Source organism: Xiphophorus hellerii, chromosome 2 (genome assembly GCF_003331165.1).
Source record: "Xiphophorus hellerii strain 12219 chromosome 2, Xiphophorus_hellerii-4.1, whole genome shotgun sequence".
Classification (NCBI taxonomy): Eukaryota; Metazoa; Chordata; class Actinopteri; order Cyprinodontiformes; family Poeciliidae; genus Xiphophorus; species Xiphophorus hellerii.
In genome coordinates, this window is record NC_045673.1 from 23,329,161 (window position 1) to 23,348,097 (window position 18,937).

Here is an 18,937-nt window from a genome sequence, read left to right on the forward strand (position 1 = left end):
ATTTTCAAAAGCAATATAGATAGAAGGTGCCAAACTGAATCAAAGTTTAATATGAATATTAACTTCATGGCACAAAAAATATAGTGAAAAGTGATGCTTAAATGATTTAGGCTTATAAATAGCAATATATATAACATTGACCAAAAAGCTTTTTAATTAGTTTTTGGTGCCAGAGGAAATTCACCACTGTGATGAAATACATGGAGACTGGGGGTTAAACTCCAAACTACAATCCTGATTTCTTCCTCTCTGATGTCACCATCCACCTATTGACACTGCCAATAATCATTTTGTCATCGTCGTATGCGTAGATACCCAAAGTTCAGCGTTCTGCCGGCGACGTAACTCCTTTAATTTTACACTCTTTTTCATATATCATAAATTCAAACGTGGACCTGAAAATGTTCAGGCGCTTCAAGCGAGAACACAACTGAAAAGAAAAAGTTGCAGATATTATCCAACACGCCCGTAAAATAACACCAGAGATAAATGCGGGTAAGAGATCTTCCAAATGAAAACTGTCACAGGAACAAATGGTGAGTGTTTCTGCAGCTGTCTGCGCATAAACAACTGCATTATAAATGCACGACTTCAGCTGTGCTTGCTGCAAGTTTGTACTGCCACAGAGGTGGCATAACCACTGTCTGTCCTTTGAAATTAAATTTATGAAAATGAGCAAGAGATGCAGATTTAAATGCAGACTGTAGATTTTTATCCTTTTTGATGAACACAACGAGTCAAATGGTGCTGTAACATTATAAAGTGTGCAGTGCAGAGAGTGTGTGTTGATAGAACGACTGAAAAACAACAAATAGAGTTAGTCCTAAATTTCACAAACGCTAAAACACTTAATATTCAATATAGTAAAACATTATCAGGAGTAAGAACTTAGTTTGAGATTATAATGTTGGAATAATCCAAGGTAATAAGTCTAATTTTCCTAGTCTTGATCCATCTAACATGTCCGTTCCTCGCCAAGTTTATAGAAGTATAAAAATATCAAGCAAAAATCCTAGCAGCTCCTTTCAATGTTTATAGCAAACCACTTGGAATAAAAAGTAGAGCCAACTCCTAGCATCTGGGTTAAAGTGGTAAACTAACCACTCTAGTCTGTTGGAAAGTAATTTTTGGTATAATTACATTAATCAGAAACGTTTTGGAGTTCAAAAGGTTGGAGAACTGGTTGAGCGCCTGCGAGACGGTCGCCCTCCGGGCCTGCGGGATATCCAGCTTCCCTGTGATCATCACGTCATTGGCTCCATCTTTAGACGGCAGGAAGAAGACCCTGTCGGTGTAGGTCTTATAGTCCAGGAAGGGGATTCGTCCCTCGCTCAACTCGTTCGTGTGGTCTTCCATTTCAATCATCAGGTCTGCAAAATGCAACAACAAAATGAAAATGACTGTATTTTTACCTAATAAGCAGTGGGGTTTGTTTTCTGTTTCCTTTGTACACTGCTGATCTGTCTAAATTATGTTGTTAGAGACATAGAAAAAAAAAACCCTCCAGGAAAAATCAATTCCCCATTAAAAGACCGCTTTTTATAACCGTTTTTGCTAAACTGCTTCTCATATTGATGACAGAACAATACTAAGAGGGAGAGCTGAATTAATTGCAGTGGAAAAGATATATAATCACAGCAATGAAGCACAGTACTCTTCATCAGACATTAATCACATTGCTGGGAATTAGCAGCTGGTTTCGTATTACCTGTGAACTCCTTCTTGCAGCGGTCTCTAACGCTCTCCTCCAGGTTCTCCAGCTGATGCTTGACTTTCTCATATTCTCTTTCGGCCTGTTGACTCTTTCTCCTAAACGCATACAAAGAGGAGAGGTAAGATGTAAATGCATTGAACATTAGGTCCAATAAAACATTTCAACTGCGCTGTACGATGGCGTTAAAACAGTCTCGCCATGTGTATTTCTGATGCAAACACAAGCAGCGTTGGCGGCCCTCGTAGCTCAACGTTGTTACAAACTTGTGGCGACCGTGGGAGCCCCGGCACTGCCACCTTGTCGTTAACGCCAACGTACAATTTTTACTCCAATGCTCGCACCAATGTTCACATCTTCCTGTTTTTTAGAGGGGGGCACATATTTTGGCAGGCAGCATGTTCAGCCTTGTAGGATAAGTAAAATAATCACTTTGTGTTTATGAAAAGTGTTTTAAATGAATTATTACCTTGCTCTAATAAGTGATCATATAAAGACCAGAACTTTAAAACCAACGCTATTATTATCTTGGGGCTGAGGAAAGCTCTAGGGTCAGTAATTTTACAAAATCCCAAGCTGCTACCTCGGTTTGGCTTCATTACAAGAAATTCAACTTTGTGGTTAGCACAGCTTGGTAGTGCAGCCCCTCTTACATAGCTTGTTAGCTTGCACAATTATACTAATTAACATTCATAATTAAAAACTTCTCATAACATGTGGATAAATAGCTAAATATGTTGCTGCTTCACTGTTGCTGCCTTAAGCCATGTTGAGTTGTGAACTGTCTGTACTTCAATATGGCTACAGCGCTGTTGAAATGGGTTAATATGATTGGCTCATGCACAAGTTACACCCTCCACGTGAGGTGTGTTCTTATGATTGGCTGAAATAAGGAAGATATCTGATTCCCTGTTAAAAAGATGACATTTGTGGGTTGAGTCAAGTCAGGGGAGTCTCTTAACTCGCACACGAATGAAGCAAAATTCACAGACCAGAAGCAGAAGGTAACTCAAGATACATTTGCGTTTCCATCAAAAGTACAAGTGTGGAATCTTGCATTGCATTTGTGAATCGTTCTGTGCACGTGTGAACATTGAGTCCGTTTTAGCTCCGTACTATACGGCAACATTTCTGAAATTCTGATTTATAATTAAATAAGCAATAGTCTGAATCCCGGCTACTGCATTTTACCACATGGGAGTGAGAATGATTCACCTGTAGCAGTAGACTGAAATGATGATGATGAGCAGCATGGGCACAATAACTGCAGGGATGATTATGTAGAGAGACAAATCGTTCTTCTTTTCATACTGCACCGAGCCGATTACCCACTCTCCCTTTCCAAACTTGATCTGTGGATAAACACAGTGGAAAACTCTTACAATGTATAGAATGAAGCACATTTTACCCAGAAACAGTCGGTGGCAGAGAGCGTGCAAAGCAACACGCAAATACACAAATGTGATTCTGCTCCTATTTCAGCTGAAATCCATTTTATTGGTGAGAAAATGAACAAGATCGGTTTCACACCGGCAGAAAGACAGTGTGTTCTACATATTGACCTTCAACAAAATATATGTAACTAAATATATCACGTAAATTAATACATTTTATTTTAATAATTGAAGGTGACACTTCCAAAATCTAATTGCAATTACACAAAACTGCTGTGACCAATCCGTAAAACGCCTGCGGTACAAACTGGGAGGAAACAATTATTGCTTTGCTAATTACAATGTAGAAACAAAAAATATTATTAAACTGAAAAACCCTACATTAAACCCCAAAAACTGACAGGACAGTTGGGATTGTTAAAGTGACTTTCTTTACAGTTGGTACAATAAGATCATCAACAAATATCAATATATCTGAATAGGTGATTAAACATAATTATTGTGTGGTGTTTGGTGGTTCTAAAGTAAATGGCCTTTTCAATAATGTAAGTTTTACTTTTAGAGAAGTAGGGGGTGCTTATGATGGTAAACAGTGAAATATATTTCCATAAGAAGACTTTATTGTAGTTTTTATCACTAAAAAATGCCACAAAACATGAGAACATTTTAAGTCCATATTGCCCATTCTTTGTACAATCAGCAACAGACATACAAAGTGCATGCAAAACTGCTGCTGTGAAGTGGCCACTGTTTCCTTTTAAAAGCAGACAAATGTTTACACGTAAAATTGTTCAGGATAACATTATGATCTCCATTTGCTGCCAAAACAGCAGCACTATAAACTGGGATGCACAGTATCTTCTGACACCTTCTTATCAGAACAAAACTAATACTTACTCTTGTCCATTTTCCTCTTCATAACAGAACTTGGAGGATAAAATGTTCACTCGCAGCTCAACATGTCCCACTCGGTAACTGGTACCACTATGAACAAGTGATCATCGGTGCAGCTTAACCTGTCAGTGATCATAATGTTATGCCTGATCCCAGTGTACTCTCCTTTCTTTACTGCGCGCATCTTGTACTATTGATAGTCCAGTCATGTTCCTTAACTATGCCGCACAGAACAGCCGCAGAAATGAAACAATAGCTCACTTTTAGGTACTACCCATGGGAGAGATTACTCTATTCATCACAATTGTGGGTTGGATATAATTAAATGTAATTATAGGGGCCTGTAGCTACAGAGAAATTCTTTAGCTGGAGAAAAGGAAAAAAGAAAAAGTCTCAAGACGCATAGAGGACATGCCTAGAGAACCACAGCCGATACTCATAATGAATAGCTATTTTCTTCTATACCTCTGCATAAAGGTCTGGAGTTTTGCAACGAACATTTACTCAAGTAATAATGTTTCTTAGTGCAGATTTGAGGGACATGTACTTTTTGATTTTCTTCTCATTTACACTTTTTAAAGCTGTGGCGCCTCGCCTCTGGAATGAGCTACCTTGTACCATTCGATCTCTGGATTGTATAGACACTTTTAGGAAACAACTTAAGACCCACTTTTTTAAACTTGCTTTTTAGCTTAATACTGTGTTTTATTGTTTTGTATGTTGCTTTTAATTTATTTTATTTTTTACACTTTGTGCAGCACTTTGTGACCCTGGTCTGTGAAAAGCGCTATAGAAATAAAGTTTACTTACTTACTTACTTCCACTCCACTGCCAAGAACATTCTCTGTTTTATAGTTTGTAGCTACAAAGACTGCACAGAGAGCCTGTGTCAAGTTCATACAGGAAATATCCTCATACAATGTGGACAAAGAGTGTACATTTATTTATTAAAATGCACGTTGCTTTCAATTTGTTTTCAAATAATTGTCAGGTTCAAATATTAAACCTCTACAGTAAGTGAAAAGGTGTCATTTTGTACGAGTTAGGGTGAATTTGTGCACAACAAAATGGCAAAATGGCCGGTTTTAAACTTCTCCATAACTTTATCCCTGACCTGTCTGCTTCGTGATGCTGTTTGTTGCATAATGTTTTCTTCAACCTGTGAGGTCGTCACAGAGCAGCTGTATTTCTACTGAGATTACAGTACATACAGTTCGACTCTCAGTTTCAGTTTTTTATTTGTCAAATGTAGAAAGAAAAAGTAATTTTCTTTCTACTTCACAATTGTACAACCACTGTGTGTTGGTCTTTTATGCAGAAATATATTTATGTTTGTGGTTGTGATGTGCAAAAACATGGAAAAGTTCAAGTGGTATGAATAATTTTGCAAGCCACTTCATGCTTGTTATGTAGTAACTATCAGTATAATCACACCAAACAGTTGAGGGCATTTTTGCTTATTTGACCTCCTAACAAGATTTTGGATAGTTATATTCATGTATTAACTCATTATTTCCTTCAAATAATTTAAGTCCAAAAAATAAGCACTTCAGACCATATTTAACTCTCAAACCAACAATTTGAATTTGTCCCGTTTATTTATTTTAATATTTGCCTGCAAATCAAAATACTGCACAGTAGTTTTACATTATGCTGGACTTTTCCTCCATGCTTTCAGCTCTTGGTCTTTATCTGTTCTTACCATCAGGTCCAGCAGCTCAGGGCGGGTGTCTCGGCGCTGCCGTCTGGAGCGGGCCCGGGGCTTACTGGAAGGTGGGTCCAGGAACAGCTTGTCGTCCTGAAGCGTGTTGACTTGACACTGAACGTCCCCCACAAATGCTTGGGCTTCCTTGGCGGTCATCGCCCTGGAGAACCCTCGACCCTGCAAGAGAAGAGCAACAGAAACGCTCACCGTGTTGAGACCGAACAGGTTGGGAGAGAGAAAAAAAAAAAATTACCAATATTAGATAAATGATGTAAAGAGCAGAGCGAGCATTATTCTAGGCTTTTTAATTAGAAAGGGGTGAAAAGAGAAACTCTAACAGTCCCTTTCTGTTTAAGGGTTGAAAAGTAATTAGAAGTCATTTAAATTCTTAAGATTATAGTTGCTGGAGCCATAATTACAAGCAGTTGTTCACTTAAGAAAATCAACCTTACAGTTCTGTCAAATCAAATCACTTAGAAGTCAACAAGTCAAACTTCCTATAATTTTAATACAAGGGAGGTTTACGTAAACTGCAACAAAATAATTGAAAAGCTCTCATGTTTATTCTGATCTTAGCTCAAAACATTAACTCAAGGACTGTTAGCTTTATCATGATTTCTTGGAGTAAGAAAAGGTAAACTGAACAATGTGTATAATCACTATAACAATGACAACTCAGTTTTTTTCTGTTTTAAACTTTCTAGTTAAGAGTTTAAAATAAAACATTTTAAAATTGGAATAAGATATGCGAAAATATTCAACTAGGAGGTCCAAAGTGTCTTTGTAATTATGAGGAAAAAATCTGAAGACATGAACATTTGTGTATATTTAAAGAATGACTTGAATCTCGTTCTTAATCTAAACCACATAAAACATTCATTTTTATTTAAATACTGTAATCCCTAACAGTATACCACAAAGAGGCCAAAACCTTTTTTTTCCCTAAGCTATTCTCTTATATTTCTATAAGGTCTGCTAACTGTAACACTAATTTGCATTCATCCTTTCCAACCAACACTTACAGATAACAAGTGCTCTGTTATTTGCATAGCTTTTATACGCAACAGAGCCGAGAAGGCTAGTAGCTGCCAAGTAATGTTAATGTGTCACATTGTGTTAACTCAGCAATTTTTTTCCCCCCTTTTCATTTTAATTCTCATGTCAGATAACAAAGCAATTTCTCTTAATTGTTTCAAGCAAACGAAACAGGGAGGGAGTCGGTGCAGCGAGTGCTCACCTTGACGATGATGATGCTGGTCTCGGTAATGACCTTCTTCGTCACGTTCTCGAAGACGGGGTTGGCGTAGTACTTGAAGGGCTTGAGCTCCATCACCCAGTTGTCCAGCTGGATGTAGGTTCTGAAGTCCTGGCTCTGAGAGCCGCTCACCGTCGGAGACCGAAACTGGATGACCGTGTCGTTCTTCTCGTGGGCTTCCTGAGTTGTTTTAGCGTGGTAGTTTTTGAAAAAAAGACATGAACAAAATTAATGAGGAAGAAAAGACACAAATGAAAACACATCAGTATGAGAACAGAAAGCTATTGACTGGGATTAGAGAATCAAAAAGCAAATAGTAGCTGTTGAAAGGCCTTTGTTTTATTGTTGGGTTTTTTTGCAGTTTTTTGTACAGTAAAGAGGATAAAATTATGCACGTCTTTGAAATCATTCAGACTCCAATCTGCCACAGAGAGCAGCATCTGCCTCTGATGAGGCACAAATCACAGTCACAACGGCATTTCAGCGCTTTATTAAACTTCTTTTAGTTAGATTTTTTTTATACTCTGTCACTCACTGATTGTTTTGATAACGGACTGAAAAAAACCACAGCAATCTCCGTCACAGTTTACCTTTACAAGGTAAAGGTGTGCCATAATTCACATAAATTCAAACACTTAAATTCTTCTTCAGGCTCATTTGTATGACTTATAAGTCATATATAAAACTTAAAGTGTTCATTTGTCTAACTAATGTCCTAAAAACAAGTACATTTGCAGCTTTTTTTAAAAAAAACAAACAAACTCAGAGCATCTTTTATTCACAGTGTAACTTTCATGTACGTTTTAATTCATGACACAAGTCTGTGTATTTTATATTCAGGTCTAGTTTGATATGAAATAAAATGTAGAGAATATGTTTAGTTCAAGAATGCTAATCAGGTATGTCCTTTTGCTTTAAAGCTGACATGACATAAGCTGTTGTTTAAAATAAGAGCAGTCCTGCGTAGCTAAGCAGACACGACAAATAACTTTTAAAAAAACAGATCCAGCAGAAAGGACATGCATGCTGCTGATTATTATTATCATTTACAAATTGAAAGGAGCCTCGTTTAAAATAATTCAGCAAATGTTGGCTTTAGTGCATTCCAATATGATAACCTGAACGGAATATGTTGCTCCTCATACTTTTTAAAGCAGAAGCATGTTTTGATTAAGAAACTAACTGGAAAGAGGAAAACAAAGTGGTAGAAACGCTGCTTAGCTAAAATAACCTCAAATACTTTCAAAGGGAAAGCCAAACTAGAACGACATGCAAGAATATTTAAATCTATCTTTATAAGTTACATGAGGGCCACAGAAGAACAAACCAAGGATTCAAACTGAAGACGCTAAAGTTGACCAAAAAACACATTTCCTCGTCTAAAGAGAAATGGTGCAACATTTTGTGGACTGATGACAGCGAGGTTGTTCTTTTTACAGGTTTTTAGGGGCTGCAGACAGTTTGTCAGACAGCAACAGTAACAACAGCCATGACTTTTCTGAGGCAAAACCAAGAAATGCAAAGAAATCGTTAAATTCCTAAAGCAGTTCTAAATCTAGATTTAGAACTGGAAGCTAAATCTTCCAAGCATATTTCAGTTTATATAGTAAATTAGTTTGTAAAGATAAATGCAGACAATATTTTGTAAGTTTTATTTCTGTATATAGGGAGAATGTAATGTAGTTTTAAAAATCACTTTGATTTAGAAAACAGAAATAAAGGCTTTTACATGAAATTCAAGCTTCGCTTACATTTCTTGGTAACGCTTCATTTGACGGGGTGTGCATAAGACCGACATGACACTGTCGTAAACATGACACAGCACCTGTCATGAACATGAAGGAGTCTTCATGAATGTCTATGTCTGCTGTCATGACGTGTCATTCGGTAAATAATGACACCCTTATAAAATAAAATTGTCAACTTGGTGAATTATTATTTGGTGAATAACTGCACTTTTAATGTAAAGTTGATGGACGTTTACTGGACTTTTAATGCACGTTTCAATGAAACTTTGCTTTAAAAGTGTCATTATTTACCGAAAGACAATTCATGACCAGATTCATAAAGACTCCTTCATGTTCATGACCGGTGTTATGTCAATCTTATGCACACGATTTCAAATGAAGTGGGTTTTTTTTAACCACACTGTTATTATTATAAATAGGACTATATGCAATGTTTATATTTTACCAATAAAAACATTACACATTAAACGATTTTACATGTTATAGTTTAGCTAAATCTAGCATAAGGTTATCTGGAAATATACAACAGTACAACATTGCCCTCATATTTAACATGGTAATATAAACATTTTCAATAAAGCTTCTCATAGCCAACCACAAGAACCATCTACTCTCTATTATATTAAGGAAATTGGCTCTTAAAGTATGTCTGCTTATGATAACTGATATGCAGACTTCAGAGGGCTGTGTTTCAAAATGAAAAGTACAGAGTGTCTTTCAAAAACAGAAAACCACTTGATGGCTAACCACCAACCTGACCTACATGTAAACATTGGTTTACCACATGCCAGCAGCAATAATGTGTGTGCATATTTGGGCTTAGTTGGATGGAGTTGAACCAAGAGGAATTTATCAAATAGAGCAGCTTAAGCCTCTGAGATGACACTCTACATCCCGTTCTAGGCTGTGCTGGCCAGAAGTATTTTCCAATCTCTGCCCAGAACCTTGGCCCAAGAACAAAGTGGTAAGGTTTTAGCACCGTTGTGAAACTTTAAATCTGCTATTACATTGAGGTCTTTAAATAAAATGCACTGAATCTCTCCAGAAAAGCGCTGCCCAGGACACAGATTGGTAAATAGCAGCAAGCTGCGCGAAAACCTTCTGGCTCGGATCAACCTAATGAAGCCGGTCAAGGATTAGTTGCTTTATGGTGAGATTGAAACCATATGTCTTTTACCTTGAGCGCAACAGGTTTTATAGATTTAAAGAGTGTTCCTAATTGGTGGGGAGAAAAAGAAGGGATGGGAATCTGCAGTTAATTTAACAACAGCAAAGCTAATTTTGAATGAATTGTCAACGAAGGAGCAGAGCAGAGCAGCGCTGCCAAAGACAAGTGATTGGGAAAAGACAAACACTCGATGACAGATCAGATCAAAGAAGAGAAACGGTGATGAAGAAACGTAGTAGAGACCTCGACAGATGATGAGTTGTCTCCCTGGACCCTCATCACAGCGGTCTGGATTATATCAAAACCGGAGCCTGTGACCACAATGTTCCTCCCACCACTAAAACACAAATCAAACAGAAATTAGGCATGTGAATTCCCAGACGCGCAGAGTTCAGATTAAACTTAAAGAAAAAGAGTGACTTGTAAGAAAACAGGCATTTTAAATAGAAGCTAAAGCAATTTTACAGCGAATTGTTTCAGTACATAATGGATCAAAGACAGATACTGGAGAAAAAAAACCACCAACTGGTTAAGAAATGATCAAACACTTTATTTCACGGTACATTTTCAAGTCTTTCTTATTCCATTTTAAACTCTGTTTTACTTCTTAGAGTTCAAAAGGTGCAATCAGTCCCGAGTCCTGTTCTCTCATTTTTTTTCCTAATTTCTAATGGTCTTTGTGACATTTTCTACACAGCTTCCATTGCAGAGATTTAGACATCAGCAGCTCTGGCAGGACGATGACTGTTGGGGCCAGAAAATTGCATCTCCTAAGGCCTTCAAAACAAGACAACACTTTACAGAAAGGCTGTCAGTTGTTGCAGAAAAGCGCTGGGAGCGGAGCGCTAACATATTGATTTCGCTTAGAAGATAATGTAGATGATATTCACCATTTGACAAAAGCAGCCATTTGTTAAAGTGCATGTATTTATTCATAAAAATGTGCTTTGCCATCCAGCACATATACAGATGTACCTTACAGGCTAAGTGAGCACAAATGTTGTTATCGTTTGTGGTCGTCTTCATGATTCATCACCTGGGGATCACAAAGCCGTTAAGCAGCAGTTTATCTTTTGCAAAACAGCAAAGTGCTAGCAAAATAGGTGTGTTTACCTCTTAGACAAACAAAATCAATTGTAAAATGTATAACTTAAAACCAGTTCCAGAACAATTTGTTTCCATACAAAAATATGAGCAGCCTCAGGTCTCTATGCCTTTCGAGGAAAGCGATGTCAGGGGTGATGTCTGTAATAGCCTGTTTATAGTTACAAGGTGCTCAAGGCTTTCTCCGACAGGTACAGAGCGCTGAATGCAACTTGTGTGTGTTTTGCCAGTCTGAGTATGGCAGTGTGTCCTTTAATTATCTAAAATGTTAGTACGTGTTGTCCTGGGTTTATTCCTTCAGCTCGAAGACAAGGCTGGAAATGTAGGAGTCTGACTCTTGTGATTCCTTAGCTGTTTTTTTTCCCATGTGACTTTCAGGGTTATGCTCCAGTTTGATGTTTGATTTCAGATGTTTCTAGGGGAGGTGCAACTGTTGCAGCTAACTGTAGCCTTTTTAAAACATAATTTATAGCAAGTTTATGTGATTTTCATTCTTTTTCCTCAAATTCTGTAAAGCAAAATCATTGGATCAAAATCCATTGCCTTTGGACTTTTCCCCCCAATTTACAACTTCAATGTACTTGACAGACTTTTAGAAAAAAAAATCGGTGGAGCTTTTTTATTAATAAAAAAGCAAGCAATGTGTTCTTGCCCTATTTCACAAATGTTCTACTACTTAGTCAATCGCATAAAATCTCCATAAAAGACAGTGAAGATGGTGATTATAATGTGAAAAAAGGTGGAGACACGTTTTTTCCCCCCCATTTTAATGTAAATTGAAAACATTTGAAAATTGAAAACTTGGGACAACTATTTGTGATATTTGGCCCACAGTCAGGCTGTGGCCAAAGGTGGATGCTTTAGTTATACTGACCAGACAAAGCTTTCTCTGGGATGATGGTTCGTCACTGTTGGGTTTTCCACATACTGGAAGGCACCTTGGACGGATGTTGTGGTTGACTTTCCGTAGTGAATTGTGACGGGGAGCTTCTCCAGAGGCAACTTCTCCTGTTGATATTCACCTGTCTTGCAGACAATAGCTTCCCCAAATTCCTTCCTGCCAAGACAAGGACAAAGCTCAGAACAGGCTGTCTGTACTGCGCCTGTACAAAAGGTCGCTGTGCGGTTCAAGCCAACATGGCAGCCACCCGACAGTCCTGGCTCAACCACTTCTCTTGGTTGTTATTTTTAAATATCGCTACGGATTTTGAAGGAACTTTGGCAGCCACAAGAGTTGAACAGAGGGGAAAATACATTTCTACAGCTAAGATCAATTAAAGTTTTACATTTTTTGAAAAATCTAAAGGCTTTAGGTCTGGACAGCAGCTGGCTATTTCATCAGAGAGATTAATGGCATCAATACAAATCTAAATGCAATCCTTACACAGCACAGTTCACGTCTCCAACTTTAACCTGGACATCCTCCTTGCTGCTGGTCTTCAGAAACTGCCCAGTTATTGTAATGTTCGTGCCCCCTGCTTTAGGCCCTCTAGCAGGGTGCACACCTTGTGGCACTGGGTCCTAGCAAAAGAGAAAAAAAAAGGAGTAGGAAAAAAAAAGCAGTCAGGTTGTTTGTCACCAAGTACTGCTTGAATAAGTGCACATATCTATCTTGCAAGGACTCAAACACACAAGCGTCAACCCTCAGGCTCATACAACCAGAGGAGCTACACACACAGAGATAACAGTGTTGTGCCATAAACATGCACGCTTTCTCTCGGACTCCTTTAACAACTCCCACTCGCTCTATCAGAAGCATTCTGCCACAAACCCATACAAGTTCCACATCTGCCTCAAAATGCCGCGTAAACAGTGAGGCGGAAGCAATTCCCTTGTGGGGAGAAAAGGCGGCGATATAAAAGGCCAGTTAAAAAAAAAAAAGCTGTGATCTTATAAAGCATTTAAAAAGTGACTACTGAAGTTAAACTGCTGTTTAGCACTTCAATAATGAAAATTAAACTCTACCCCTACTTGGAGCATTTTAACAAAGAAATGCATATCTAGAAATGAAATTTATGGCCTAGTTTAAGTTTTAAGGAGAGTATAGTGGCTTGCAAAAGTTTTCATACGGCTTTTTCTCATTTATCAAATTTCAACCACAAAAATTCTCTGCTTTTTGGGGAAAAACCAACACACACAAAAATGCTAAATTATGAAGATAAGGAAAAGTACGTAGTTTTCAAATCTTTTTATATATTTTGTTTGACAAGGATTAATAATCCCCTTGATTTTCATACCCCTGACACAGGGTTGTAGCAGTGACATACTTTATGGATGCTTATCCTTCAGTGGGCAAATTAAACATATACTTGATGGGAGCCCTTAGCTGCATACAAAACAATTATGCATTATGTGCATCTTATGTGTTAAAATGACCCAGTCAAAGTCCAGACTTAAAACCACAATATGTAAGAAGTCTTCAAAGCTGATTTTTCTCAAGTGCTCAGCGTCCAGTTTAGTTTGAAATATATGGCAAATAAAATTTAAAAAAACACACTTTTGAATTACCACATTTAACCACTACTTTCACAGACAAAAATCCCCAACAAACTATATTGAGGTTTGTGGATAACTTTACAAAATATGGGAATTAAAACTTTTGTACGGCACTGTTTTGAGGTGAACGTTTAAGTACTTAAACATACAAGCATGATCTCCAAAATATTAATCAAGATAAAAATCTTAAGTTTTTATCTCCTTTCCTTAAAACATTTAAGACTTACTTCTAGTCAGAGTATGTGTCAGAGTAAAGTTTGGTACTTACCCTGTAGGTGAAGTTGATGCGGGACTTTCCTCTCTTTCCCCCATACACCCATATCTCCACTGGACCCGAGAGGCTTTTATTAGGGCCTATACGTCCAATCTCACACACGACACTGGACAAATATAATAAGAAAAGTTCAGATGTGAGAAAGTATTTCAGGCCTGGACCTTATGTGATATATATATATATATATATATATATATATATATATATATACACACACTTTTTTTCTACACTTTTTAGGTAATCCTCATTATCAGTCTTGCAAGTCACAAGCCTACTTTTACAGCTACTGGCACAGTTTGTAAAAAAAAGCGTAAAGACTCCATCACATGGTGAGAAAAACTGTAAATTAAACAACGAAAAGCAAAAGGAAAGTGACTGTTTCAACACAACAAGTTAATATTTCAGTAACGCTGAATAATTACAAAACGTATTTCAGTATCTTTAGTTGGACCAGCCAACTTTTGATGTGTGGCTGCTTATTATGTCGGCATCTGGACTCTAGTAGAAAACCATGTCCACATCTTCAGCAGATTGTAGGGAAAGTGTGTTGCAGCTGATTAAAGTTAAAACAGCAAGGCTCATTCAGGCAAATGAGTGGGCCCCAATATCAGAATGAAGAGCTCAAGCCAAGCACACTTCAACCTGAAAAACAAACAACAACAAAAAACGCGTGGCAGCTAGCAACAAGAGGAGAGGAGCGCGGTCGTCGGAACACAAGTGAATGATTTAAGACCGGGAGACTTCCATCTGGTCACATAAATCCCGGTTTATGCCTCATCATGCAGATGGTGGGGCGAGGATTTGTCGTAAATGTAGCTCCATCCTGCCAGGTGTCAACTTCTCTGGCAAGAGGCTGTTTTCTGTTTTATAGACCATTTGTATGGAGTGAGCACTTTTAGACCCAGCTGTGACTGAAGTGAATCTGGTAGACTTGGTTAATGCAATTATCTTCCTAACTGTGCCCTGCCAAATAAAATGCCTGCAAGACGAAGGGAATAAACCATTAAAAATCTGTCCAGAACATGCAAGATCTTATCACGACTGAAATAATGTCATATTTAAGACTGGCCTGGGAACACTTGCCCTGTCTGAGGAAGGTTATAAAAAGCAAAGGTCAGAATTAAAAATGTTTTCTGTTGATTATTTCCGCTTCTTGTTAAATGTCTTTACATTATTTGACAAAGATAATTTCTTCCTCAGACTTTTCCAACCACATGTTTACATGCAGATAAAAAAGATCAACTTGTACTAAAAATGACACAACGTCATAATTTGACCAGATTACTTAACCATACTACAAAGGACAAAACTAAATACTTTCCTTCTGCTCATTTTTAAGCATCTTAAATTCCTGCCACTCTCAGTAAGAACAGTCTGGGGTTCACTACATGTGAAAATATGTTACTGTGTAAGTAAAAAAAAAAATTTAAGTTAAGTCAGAGACCTAGCTGCATGCTGTCCATATTGAAAGCAGAAAAATCAAAGGGTTTAATCCTTTCTAGGTATCTGTATCAGAATAAACCACTATTAAATCTTTTTTAAGTTGGAAACATTGCTTCAGGTTGTGCTACTTTTTGGCTTAAAAATGGAGCAATTAAGAGCTACAACATTTATATTCTACTACCTTTATTCTCTACAATAACAATCAGTGGGGAGTTTAAAGCCTTCCCTAAAGACTCAACAATCAACATCCAGCCAAAAATGCTCAACCAGATTTTAAACTTTAAGTCAGTGAAGGCATCATTAAAAATATCAGGAGAATGCAGAGTAAACAAAAAAAAAAGGAACATGGTGATCAATTTATTTGTAGCAGTTTGCTGAATATTGTTGGACTTTTGTGTTTGCAGGTGTGGCAGTACTTTATGAAAACAAACGTCTGCACAAATATACATGGACAGCTAAGTGCTTCCACAAACACTTATTCAGGGAAAAACGTAGCAGATGGACAACATGGCGGACTTCGTTGAGTGCGTTCAGCAGATTAAAAATAATATTACGGTAACTTTGTCTTTACTGTCTTCTTATGAGCAGAAACTGAGTGTTGTTTCTGCAGCTGCAACTTTGACATTATTTTATAACTTTGAATTAATTTTATCCTGTTTAATTTGAGAAAAAAACTGTGAAATTTCAGAAAATTAGTTCAATCTATTAAACTTTATATTTTCACAAAAACAGCAATGTTGACATCATTGATTGGGTAAATTAGCTAAGGACATCCCCAATTTGCACATAAAACACAATTACAAAAAAAAAGCAGAAGTGTCGGCATACCTCCTACACAATCATAACAGTTTTGTAATTTGTTTATATATAAGCCGTACATTTGCCTGTTAAATCAAATGTATTTTCAGACTCTTATGGTTTGGGTTGTATGGACTTTTGTCCAACAAAATGTTTAAAAGAAAAAGTTAAATAAGAGTCAGTGATTCATTATAGTTTTAAGTTGAAATGGGTTTTTAGAGGTGCCTACATGCTATTCTGACTGCATTCTCCTTTATATGCATTTCAGTCGTAGTTTTATAAAAATATTTAACCTAGGACTCCAGACACCTTGGACAGGTCTAACAGTTCACCTGAGAGGAATTTTAACGAAGGAGCTGAATGTGATCTGTTGTTTTAGATTTACTCAAAAAAACAATATGCAGTGTCTGTGTCCTTTAAGAAGACTTTTTACTAAGCCCGCCTGTGTCTGGAGACCATCAGATCAATACGGTTGTATAATAAGCTTTCCAACACATGCAGGCACGACACAGTGAGGAGAGGGAAAAGCCTCCGAATGAAGAGATACTTCAAAAACACAATTAGGAAAATGACAATGAAATGTGTGTTTGTAGTGTAGCTCACACCAAGCATACTTTACCTGGTGGAGACAGAATACTTTTCCGCCTGATGTATGCAGGGCTCCCCGGCTACTGTGATGTTTTTAATGTCCTCCTTGTAAATACCAAGGTTGGATCCATGGACGGTAATGGAGATGCCTCCTTTCATGGGCCCAAAAAGAGGGACAATCTGGAGGGAGAAAGTTTGGAGAGATCAATCAATTGAGCTTATTTGTGTGGCTCATTTCAGCATCAAGGCAGTTCAAAGTGCTTTACATCATAAAGCACTTTGAATCTGTGACAGATCAACACACAGTGCATAACTTTGAAATCTATTTTTTCTCTTTCAAAGTGCAGTGCCTCTTTGAAACCCACCTCCCTGTATCAATACTTTGTACACATACCTTCATTTGCAATTACAGCTGCAAGACTCACAGCTTTACACATGGAGCTTATTGGTTATTCTTTCAAGAAAAATAAAACTTGTACGTTTCCGGCTTCCAGCAGGAACCTTTTGATAGATTTTTTAAAAATCTACATAATCAATTCATCAGAATTAATGCTTTAAAGTAGTAAAAACACCTGGATTTATACTTTGATTAAGTTGACTGCAAAGCGATGTGTGAAGTCATGGTGCTGCGCAGGACTTTATTCAGGGGTATCAATGTAAATATAAATGTTAACATGTCAAAAACGTTTTTGTTGACCAGTCACATAAAATCCAAATTCATTACATTAAGATTTTTGGTTCTAGTTTATGAAAAGATGGTGGAGATTTAGGAGTCTGTCTGTTTTTGTGAACAAGTAGAATAAAGGTTTAGCAGACAAACTGAATTCAACCTCTGGGATCCTTGAAAGCTCAATGATTGGTGGGGGGAAAAAAAATAGAAAATCAACCCACTGACACCATAAACAATCCTGCCAATGCCATTTATCCGCGTTTCCATCAACCAATATATCTGTTTGTCGGTGTTGTGGCTGCTGACAACCTCTGTCTGAATTACATCAACACAATTACTGGTCGGCGTTTCTTTTGTCAATGACAAAAAGACACCAACAACCCAGTAAGCAAACAAAATATTGATCCAATCTAGACATAATGGAGGAACATTGCACCATGCTCACAAGGAGACTTCCAAATCTTCTGTCAACACACAGATGAGACAGACAATACACAGCCAATACACTGGTCTAATCAATAATCCAATCCCAAAGATCAATGTGTTCTCCGCTCAAACGTCCTAGAGGCGGACACAGTTTCACATTTTAAACGTAAATGTGAGGTTTGCCAGTACTTACGTTGGTGATCTCAGGGTTGGGGCACTCTGTGTTTTGGGTATCACCACAGAGCTTATTGAACACACACGCCTTCTGCTTGCTGCACCACACACAGTCGTACTTTGAGTCGGCGTACTTGCAGAGACTACAGTCCTCCCTCCCCACGGAGCAGTTGTACAGGGTGACTGGATCGCAAGAGATGTCAGAAGAACAGTTAGAGTATTAGTCAGATTCCCATCCATTTTGTTTCAGGTTGGAAATTAAAGGTAGCTTAAGAAATGCACCGTTTAGAGTGCTGTCCATCTTGTTCCCAGTCCTCTTGTCCTTCATGTAAAACAGGACGCTGGTCTCCGGTGACTTATCGTAGGAGAACTAAGGAATTGAAAACAGAATGAATAAATACTGTGAAATCCAGTGATTTATTACATTTAAACTCTTCTCTACAAACAGTGTGGGCTGCTGCTGCCACCCTGTGCCAAGGGGAGAAAAAAAAAAAAAGAAAAAGAAAAACTATACCCAGTCTGGCAGATTTTCAGCAGAGGAAATCAATGTAGGAGAAAGAACATAGCTGGGGGCAAGATACGGTTCGAGTTTCTCAATCAGAGAATTCAAAATGTGGAGAGACGCAGCTAAAATAACTCAAACGAGTGGAGCCTGTCCATTAGAGGGAGCTAGAGAATATCAAAGGATTATGAAAAAACTGCTAAAGGGGAAATTCATTTATAATTACGCAACATACAGAACATGCTTGGCAATAAAAAGGATGTGCTGCAAAAAGAACTGAGGCTGTTCTATGGTATATGCTGTTACTTATGTAGCACTATAAACTGAACAACCCCACACCTTAGCTGTAGTTTAGAAGCTGCAGTTCAGTGGAGGATAATGTCTGCTAACACTGAGGAAAGAAACTAAAGTCTAGTGCAGTGTTTACAGTTATGGTGTACTCACACTGAAGCCGTTAAAGCTGTAGAAACGACCGCTCTCTTTTCTGACCACTTCCTCCATGTTTTTCATCAGTTCGGTGCCGATGGTGAAAACATGATCCTGCATGACAACAAGGAAGGAAACAGGTAAACTGATACAGAAGGCAA

General features: G+C 37.8%; 1 protein-coding gene across 4 annotated transcripts in view; it reads right to left on the reverse strand.

The window, feature by feature from the left end:
• The window catches only part of plxnb2b (plexin b2b), a 155,158-nt gene that overhangs the window by 19,332 nt on the left and 116,889 nt on the right, over positions 1-18,937 (reverse strand). For all 4 annotated transcript variants that reach the window (XM_032589018.1, XM_032589002.1, XM_032589010.1 and 1 more), the window contains 13 exons: positions 18,795-18,890; positions 18,131-18,218; positions 17,868-18,031; positions 16,610-16,758; positions 13,744-13,855; positions 12,364-12,500; positions 11,854-12,036; positions 10,119-10,212; positions 6,942-7,139; positions 5,702-5,881; positions 2,927-3,063; positions 1,709-1,809; positions 1,141-1,370 (listed from right to left, as the gene is read on the reverse strand). In XM_032589018.1, the coding sequence (XP_032444909.1) occupies positions 1,141-1,370; positions 1,709-1,809; positions 2,927-3,063; positions 5,702-5,881; positions 6,942-7,139; positions 10,119-10,212; positions 11,854-12,036; positions 12,364-12,500; positions 13,744-13,855; positions 16,610-16,758; positions 17,868-18,031; positions 18,131-18,218; positions 18,795-18,890 (1,869 nt within the window). The remainder of the gene's footprint in view (positions 1-1,140; positions 1,371-1,708; positions 1,810-2,926; positions 3,064-5,701; positions 5,882-6,941; positions 7,140-10,118; positions 10,213-11,853; positions 12,037-12,363; positions 12,501-13,743; positions 13,856-16,609; positions 16,759-17,867; positions 18,032-18,130; positions 18,219-18,794; positions 18,891-18,937) is intronic.